We start from the raw sequence: 9,520 nt of genomic DNA, 5'->3' as shown, positions 1-9,520 counted from the left end.
CAGCCCCACACACACACACACACACACACACAGTGACCACAGTCCAGTGAAGCCAAAAGTTTAATTGAAACCACCTTTTTCCCTCCCTCAGTGTGTTCTTTCTGTTCATTCACACTGCTTCAGGAGCCTCTGTTCTTCTTCGCTTTATTGTTTTTACACACCAACAGGCTCCAGGCCTTCCTGCTGTTGGTTGGTGTTGCTCTGCTGCCTCCTGGTGGTCATCTGGGACACTGTTTTAGTCATCCTGCAGACACCAGGTTCAACAAACATACACAACAAGTGAGTTTCATAGGGAACGTGTAATGTTATCAAGGCTGCTTTGGAACGGGTTAATTGAAAGTCTGCATCACAAAGTGAAGAGGCTGCCTCTGCATCCCATGTGTATTAAAGAGGGGTGGTACTCCTCAGGAGGGAGGACTCCCCTGCAAACAGCCAGTCCTTTGTATTCAGCAGCTGTTTCAGTTATTCAAGACAATCAGCTTCATGCTCAGACTTTCTGCTCTTCACCATGTGTTTGTGTTTTAAAAACAAACGTGTTCATGTTGTTGTGAATTTAACCCTAAATATATTTAAAAAGTCACGAGCACTAAAATGAGATGATAAAATGCAGCTGCAGGGCTCAAACAAAACTATTTATGATGCAGTTGGCTCAAATATATTTAACTGATTTCATTTAATTGCTTTAAAATGAGGCTGCAAAGCGAGTTGGTTTTATTTTGTTAAATCCCAGTTTCCTCGGCTCGTCTATAGAGCGACGAGAGGAGTCAGGGATGAGCAATCTAGGACATGAGGAAGGCCAATATGAGGTGTGGCGTTTAGATAACCTAGCTGCAGGCGGGCGCTAATGAAAAATCCCATCAGGTGCATGATGGGAAATGTAGGCAACCAACCAGGAGTACATATTTTTCCATAGTGACTGACTGTCCTGAGATTAGCTCTGGTCAACTCGAGGATTTCTGCTTTGGTGTGTTTGAGAGTACTTCACTTGTTGGTATAATTTCCTGTTTTAGGTAGTTCACAGACCAAAGGACCATGTTTTATCTTTTACTTTTCACCGTTTTGTGAAAAGCAATCCCACGTGGATCAACTTCTTGAACATTTTAAACAAATGCTACAAAGTAGAAAACCTTCAAATATGAAAATTTAACGCGTTTTGAGCCAAATTAGTCCTTTTTCCCCGTGAAACCTTATGGTGTCCTTAACAGAAATCATTTATTAGTAATAAATTAATTACGCTGAGCAGATGTGATGTTCCATTTTTATTTGTCATTAACACTCATGTTACAAAATCAAAGTACTATGTTAGTGATACTGAGCTTTTGTGTCTTCAAATGATAGTGACACTGAAGATTCAACATCTAAAATAAGATAAACCCCCCGGTCAGGAGGTCAAATATGATTTAAGATTGTGGTCAAAGTTTGTAAACGTCTATTTGAAATATTTAACATGTTAAATTATTCCCACCAAAAAGGTAAATTGAACCTTTAAATACATAAAATTCAGACACGTCAAGCATGATTTCCATAAATATTTACAGGCAGCTTTCTGAACCTGGTCAGATGATCACAGTGACACCAGTTTAACAAATCAAATCACACAAACAGTCAGATTCAAGTCTAATTCAGTCCAGTCCAGCCCAACAGTCTGATAAACCAGTTCATCTCTCCACCCGAGTCCACTCAGCTGGAGGATCTCTGGGTCCTCTGGGCTTCTGAATCCGACAGTTAAACCCTGAAAAATAACAAAATAAAGAAAATCAGCAACAGTATAACTTCACTATGTAACACAAACGCAGCAATAAGAGAGCAGTCCAACTGTGAGTAAACCGTCTTCTCTTCTGTCATCACCACTGCCAACTAGCACATTTTTTAACACCATCACCTCCCCCATACCACCTACACCCTGTTCAGTATTCATAAGCAGAATTTAAAATAGTTAGTAGCACACCACAGTGTAGCTGTCAGATAATAGTAATAAACATAAAACCCATCCTTATTTCTAAGCAGCTAGAAAAGCTCCAATGGAATACCCAAAAGCTTCCAAGGGCACCTATTTGGCCCCTTTACTCATTTTTTTGAGCAAAATCTTCCTTCAGTTCTGAAAAACACAGAGACCAGAGAGTTAAACAGTCCAAACTCCTTCTCTCTTCACAGGCCTACTGAGCAGACTGCGACCCCCTGAGAATACTCAGTCACTCGGGAAAATAAGTTTTCCCCAGCTGGTCAGCAAGTGGTTCCCAGTCAGCAAATAAACATTTTTAACTGGACTGACAGGTTTCCAGGGTTGGGCAACAGAGTTTAAATGATTAGTGTAACTAGTCACAGGTTTTATAATAATGTTTAAAACCCAGGCATCCATGAAAGAGAGGATTTACAAAGTGTAGCTAGAAGTTTAGCTAGTTAGTTTCCATCTAAAGATTAAAACATGTTCTTACTGATGTATTTAAACTTTGGACACAAACCAAGATGTAAACTAAGTAACAGTTTGGAAAGTTAGTATAGTTAGGCTGGTTGACAAACAAAGATGTGCTACCTGTTGACTAGCTAAAGAGCTATGGTTAGACTGGTATAAACACATTAGCACAGGTGTATCTATGCAGGATGAGGGTTAAATTGTTCTGAATAAAAGTTCATTTTTAAGGTCCCTGATGGGCAGAGTGTAACAAAATCATACGGCAGGAAGAAGAAACTGAAAACCGACCAAACAACGTCTGAGACGATCCATCTACACACAGGTCAGACATGGTTCACATTACTCTCTGTGAAAAAGTCCAAAGCTTAATGTCCACAACGAAATCTAAGTCTGAGTAATTCTTGTCATTCTTATCACTCTTATGTGTAGCTTAAAGACTTTCTGCCTATGAGCAGCAGCCAATCAGAAGTACTTTAGCTTAAAAGTGGCTCGAGTTTGATTGAGGATGAAGAGCAGCAGTAAAAGACATAATTATTTTGAACTACCCATCGAGTCCTGGGATGAAAAATATGGAGCTGAATGACCACAATAGGTGCCCTTAAAACACTAGCATGCAATTAGCTAACCACTATATCATTACATACACATTAAAATGACATTAGTTAGTTGCTATTACTCAACCTATATTTACACACATGCTTTTTAGACACACCGACTCTGGTCTAATGTGACACAGTGAACACTATAACACACATATTGTGTAGTCTGACTCTGGCACCGAGAATGTGGAATCTCCCATTCAGGATCTTGTGTTTGTGTTTTCTTTTTTTTTTGCCCTATTTGTTCTTGTGTGTTAGCTGGTTAGTTACAGAATCCAAAGAGTATTTGATTAGGTTAGGAAAGCATTGTGGTCTGAGTTAAAAGATGCCCCTTCTCCATGTACAAAAATAATGCTTACTGAGTGTGTTCAAATGTGTCAAGCACGACTTTACAAGTGTCTATATACAAAAAGTTGGGAAGGAAAGACCTGAAATTATGAGTCTGAGGTGTGACAACATGAACAACAAAATGAGGTACTGTTACATTAACTGTGAGAACAGGTGTACTGCACAGGTGTACTGCACAGGTGTACTGACCGATGCTACCAGGCGAACAGAAACTGGTCACATCGGAGACTGAAGAGGAAATATCTTCATAATCGTTAACGTCCAGTGAAGACTGTTTAACTGCAGGAAGAAAAGAGGGAGTTTACATTTCGAGTCTTCACGTCCCCTTAAATCCCAAACAGCACTCACCCGCCCCTCCTTCACCACCCTCTCCTTACCTGCAACCAGCTGATAGTCTGAGCCCTCCCCAGGCTTTTGACCGGTTGGTGATGCTATGTCATAGATGGGTGTCATTGAGGATGGCAGGCTCTGCTGTTTAGCTCGGGGTTTGACGGTGCTGTAGATGGGAGCAGCTGACGCGCTCTTGGGGTCGTTGTCATAGTGATGGGAGGTGGGCATTGTCCTGAAAGTAGGACAAAACAGCCATGATCAGTGAGTGGAGGTCTCGTGGCTCTATGGTGTAACAAGTGAAAGATCCTGGGACAAATCCCTTTGGGGTTGTGTCAGGAAGGGCATCCAAGCAAGCATGCCATGCCTTTAGGGTGGAGGTGTAAAGAGGCAAGGAGCAGAGGGAGTGAAGAGGGCAATCAGCCAAAGCAACAAAGAAAGGTCAAGAATAGAGTGCAGGCAGAATGGCGAGGATGAGACAACGTTAGAGAGGCAAGCCTGAGATTGGTTGGACACGTCCAGAGGAAGGAGAGCGGATAGATTGGACAAAGGAGCTGAAGATGGAGCAACCACGACCACGGAGAAGGATCATGTAGTGAAGGAGGACTAGCACAGGGTTAGTGTGACAGAAGGTCCGTCCACAGAGGATGCAAGCGATATGCTGAGACGACAGCAGACGAACTGCTGTGGTGAAGCAGAAGACGGCGACGATTTAGGGTGTCGAATCAGACTTTTCATAAACAATAACCATTTATTCTTTTTATACTTTTGTGCATCACAAAATCCTAAAATTTCTGCATTATGCACACTTTAGTTTCTTTACCTGCTTCCAATATTGGATCTGGACGGGGGTACAGCTGAGTAGGTGGGAGCCGATGACGGCGGATGGGCGTGTTTGGGCTTGTTGACCACAGCGTATGTATCATTCATGACAACCTGCTGTGATAATCTGCATGCAGACAGAGAGAAGGACAAGTACATTTGAGCTGCTGTATGAGGGAACATTTTCAATCATGTGCAGCTCAGTGATGATCAGGACCAAGCAGTGGTAAAAATTACGTAAAACGTCCAAGTTTACAGCAGCAATAACTTCAAACAGTTTTGGTTTCTGTAGCTAGTTTCCCCCTTCGCAACACTTCTTTTTAGGGGGATGACATGCAACCGAAATGCTAACACAGGAAGCTGTAGCTGCTGCTCACCCCAGCCAAGTCACTAAACTGGACAATGTTTGTGCTGTTGTTGCCTTTTGGACTGATTTTAATAACGTGTCAGATAATTCCACAGCTTGTCCACAAAATTTATTATCCAGTATTGAGGTATTAAATCCCAGCATTTCAATATGTTAATTAGCAAGTGTGTGTTTATTTGTGTACACTGCACCTGTATGGCTCACCAGAATTAGCTCCTGAGATCACTACACCTTCCTGTCAAATGTGGCCACATTTAGTTTCAGAAGACACAAAACCACTCTACATCACGTCTGCCCATTTACGTCAGCTTGTTTCCAGTTTGGATTCTTTGTATCTAGTTTGGTTTTCATGGAAACGTATCTTTTTATTCTGACTTCAGGGTGAACAAAGACGCACCACGTTGTTTATTATTAGTAGGTATGTTTCTAGTTTTGGACAGAGATAGCTGACCACTTCCTGACAGTAGCAAACAAAAGCATGACGTTAGTTTCCTAAACTAACCTGAAAATGACCGTTTAAGGCGTGACATGCTTTCACTCTTTCCCCACCAACAATGTGACTGTTGATTAACGGAAGAAATAAAAATGTTGAAGTAGACACAATTTGAAAAGTGCCAGAAACGCAGCAGAAGTGCGAAGAAGCTGTTAGACTGGTGTGATCAGAGGAGAGGAAGTTTGAGTTTCACGTCCTTAAAGGCAAAACTAAAAGAAACAAAAAGAACCCCCCTGCCCCCAGCTAAAAAAAGAAAGAAATAATTAAATATCACAATTCAAGTAAGAACTCAACAGCAGCAGTGTGGTTTCATATGTGATGAGCTGCAAAACCGAGCAGATGGGGAGTGCTGCCAATGTGCTACTCAACACCACATGCAACAGCATATCATCCCACTCGTCAACAGCTTTTCTGCATTTTTATTTTGAGAAATGTAAGTAATATACAGTACTGTGCAAAAGTCTTGTGCCAGTCTTTGTCCAGGGTTTCCGAAAGTTTTGGCTGCTGTCTCACCCAACGTCAATGCAAACTTATTCCTGACCATTTTTACATGAGTGGTTCATTTTTGGGGTTTGTTTTTTTTAAACGCCATTTAACAGCGACCGATGAACCATTTGACCATAACATCTAACTAAAAGGACAAGAAAGCTGTCTAAGAGCCTGTGATGAAGAATCAGTGTAATCAAACTCACTACAGCAGCTAAATACAAACATATGTTTGCATTTATGAAAGCTGATGAGTGCGTCTTGGATATAAACACAGTTTCTTACACTTAAATGAGTTCAAAGCAGTGGTTGTTTCGTTTGATCCTCTACTGATAACTGACAGGTTTAAGGATAACGTGACCTTTTAACTCCTATTATTAAAACCTTTAAAATAAGCTTTGACTGAAATGTGACAAACGAGTGCTGTACATGAGCAGTTTCTTCCAGCTCTAACACCTACAGACTAAAAGCTTTTTTGAAAACCATCAGATGTGGAAAAGGTTACGCATGGTTACGTTTACTCAGGTTAGCCAGTCTCACTTCCTCATTTGCAGTTAGCCCAGATTAATCACTTGGACTCGGATTACTTATGTGTTAGCACCTTTGCATGGGCTCCCTGCGGCGCTGGCTTTAACCTCCTAAGACCCGAACTCTTCCACGACATGCATTTTTAATTTCTTTTTGATATTTGGGCATATTGGGGCCAGATGAATGTAAAAACAAAGAATTTCCAGATTTATTTTTTTTTTACCTTATTTTTGTTTTTAAGAAAAATGAGAGCCACAAATGAGGATATTCATTTAAAATTTTAACAGAACAGTAGCAGTATAATGTCCTCGTAAGTGGATATCAGGCCCATGTAGAGCAAAATTGAGTATTTTGGTCTAAATAACCAAAAATGTGATGTCCACAGATGTGGACGGCAGGTCCTAGGAGGTTAAAGCCTTAAAAGGATCTTGAACTTTCTGCGACCAAACACTCCCTCCAGACGTCCTGTGCTCAAAGCTCACCTCAAAAGGGACTCGTGTCTTTTTGACTCTGGGTATGATCCATGTGACCTCAGACAAGCATCAGCTGCGACTTTTTAAATCAAAGATAATTAAACACTTCCTTCTTGGTCGAGCTTTTGGAAGCTGCTGATTTCTGAGATAATGAGCAGAGCATCTCACTGGTGATGTCCACAGGTTCTAGACTTCAGCCACTCGCTGAACTTCACACAGTGGACAAAACATCGAGTGAGTTTTTACAGTACAGCTCGGTGGAACTACAAAACTGTACCGTTGTAAACTACAGGCCCCATGATGCACTGCAGAACTGAGTGTTCACATTAAGACCTTCGATCTGATATCTGTTTATTGTGGCTCATGCTGTCACTTTAGCACTGCTGCCGTCGGTTAAAATTTGCATCTCTGCAGGAAATCACAACTCGACTTCCTGCTGCAGCCTCGTGATCACGGTCGTCATGGTTACAATGATTGCAAACACTGTGCACCAACTGTGGTCCCGGAAGGAAGTAAAGACTGTTTAATTGATTGAGCTCTGATCTGACTTTCGTTGTTATCATTTGCTCCTACTCTAACCTCCTGTATGTCCTTCCTCAGCTGCTTCCTTACTTCCTCGTGTTTCTTCTGCTCTTTCATCCTTCTCTCCCTTTCTCATTTCCCTTCAGTTCTCCTCTCAGCCTCTTTTTCCTTCCCCTCTTCTTTTTATGTCACTCCTTCAGCATCCCTGTCCTCCTCTTCTCACCTCCTACATCTACTTCCTCACCCCGTTTCCTCCCCTTCTTTACCCGCCTGACTCGGTCTCCACGGAAACATGCTAGCATATGGGAATGGAGGGTGGGAAGGTGCTAATTTAACACCTCGGGGTGAAGCATCCTGTCTATATCGGTCTCTCTGCCTACACAGACGGGTGTCGAATTAAAGAAAGGGGCTGAACTCTCGACCCCCTATAACGAGGACATTTTCCTGTGTGGTGAAGTTTTATGCACTGATTTACAACCTTGTGCATGAATTTATGGTGAAAATGTCTTTGCAAAAAGAAAATACCCAAAAGACTGTTAGAAAGCCTAATTCTCCTCGACGTTCTCATTTAATATTGCCCCTCAGCACACATACAGGCGCGATTTACTATGTCCTCGTTTGGTTTTTTGCACGTTGTCTCATATGAAGCTGCTTGTGCGCCTTTTGTTTGGGAAGGAAACCTGCTTTAATGCGCGTGTGGCACCTGTCTCCCTCTGTGATATCTTAAATCTGTGTAATTGATTTTTGATCCCTGGATTCTAATAGCTCAGGTAAGTTTTAATTAAAACGTGCTGCACAGTCACAGATCTCTTATCGCTGCGCTTTAGATCGCAGCTCTGTCACTGAAGCTGACTGAAAACAAAGACAACAGCCAGGATTATCTAAAGACTTGGTTTAAAGCCTGACTGATATTAGACTTCCTGATTTTCCTTCTGGCTCTTCCATGTTTGTGATCACAGCTCTGAATGTGTGCAACACAGCTGGGATGATCACTTTTACCACAAACAGACTGGGAGTTTCCATGAGAGTCAAAAATACCGACTGATACCAGCCGAAAGAACATTCTGAATAATCTTGTAACTCCTCTGCCTCCTTAATGCTTTTACTCCAGCAGGACGAATGCATGCATTATAAACGTGTGTGCAGGACTAAAATCTTCGCCCTCGAGTGAGGGGATCAGGTGGCTCTGATGCCATAGGGGTCGTTTTGCTGACATGGTTTGGGTGCTCTTGTCTCCTCAGGGCAAAAGGTCACTACAAATCAATGAAAAGCTGTTCTGGTGGAACATTTCCATCCTGATGGATGTGCCCTTCTCCGCAATGACAACGTCTCCATTCATAAGACATGAGTGCTCACTGAAAACGATGTCAATCTTGTGCCATAACTCGATCTCAGACCAATTCATCTCTTCTGGGAAATACAAATCACATCAGGGTCCGTCACGCAGTTTATCGACAAGCTTTAATTTAGTCAATAACGCACGTCCCATAAATCATTTCCATGTACATTTTGGTGCATATAAAAGCCTCAGTTCTGCTTCCAGAATAACTGATTCCATTTCTAGAAGAACTCTATTCACCAGCACAGACAACTTACAAAAGCCTGTTTCATAGAGCTGAATCTGACAGCTGCTGGTTCTATGGAGCACTCACTAACACCAAATACATCCTGACACTAAATCAAAATAATGGACCCTTACATTTGTTCTTGCAAATGTGCATGCAAGTGTCTCTCAGCCCGATTCACAGGCCTGAACATGAAAATGAAACCTCCCTGACGGCATAGATCACTGGTAGCAAACAGTCCAGCATTATGCCATGAAGCTGGCTGCACATAAAAATGAAACCAGCCTTTGGAGCTTCGTCACTTTGAGTTTTGCCTTGAAGAAACATTCTGCTGTAGCTGCATGCCTCTTTTCAGCTCAGTGACTCTCTGAAGCGTCTGTTCTCTCTCTGTGACTCCACATCTCTGCTGGTGTTTGGATGTAAAGATCAAAACAGGAACACAAATTATGCTCTTTGAAAACATGGCGGCTACACGGACCTCCGTTTACACCCAGTAAAGTTTTCAGTCTCCCACCTCAGTGAAAACTTTTCAGACCACAGCTATGCTGGTTGGGCCTAAATGGAGATGGAGCAGGTC

General features: G+C 42.0%; 1 protein-coding gene across 2 annotated transcripts in view; it reads right to left on the bottom strand.

The window, feature by feature from the left end:
• Positions 1–1,244: 1,244 nt before the first annotated feature.
• ptpn18 (protein tyrosine phosphatase non-receptor type 18) overlaps positions 1,245–9,520 on the bottom strand; it is a 29,217-nt gene continuing 20,941 nt past the window's right edge. For both annotated transcript variants that reach the window (XM_005477841.4, XM_013271830.3), the window contains exons 13-16: positions 4,511–4,636; positions 3,738–3,922; positions 3,550–3,639; positions 1,245–1,732 (exon numbers count right to left, since the gene is read on the bottom strand). In XM_005477841.4, the coding sequence (XP_005477898.1) occupies positions 1,659–1,732; positions 3,550–3,639; positions 3,738–3,922; positions 4,511–4,636 (475 nt within the window). In that variant the 3' untranslated portion in view covers positions 1,245–1,658. The remainder of the gene's footprint in view (positions 1,733–3,549; positions 3,640–3,737; positions 3,923–4,510; positions 4,637–9,520) is intronic.

The sequence above is a fragment of the Oreochromis niloticus genome, linkage group LG20 (genome assembly GCF_001858045.2).
Source record: "Oreochromis niloticus isolate F11D_XX linkage group LG20, O_niloticus_UMD_NMBU, whole genome shotgun sequence".
NCBI classification, from domain to species: Eukaryota; Metazoa; Chordata; class Actinopteri; order Cichliformes; family Cichlidae; genus Oreochromis; species Oreochromis niloticus.
The sequence above is the reverse complement of the archived record's forward strand: the minus strand, read 5'-3'. Positions and strand labels throughout refer to the sequence as shown.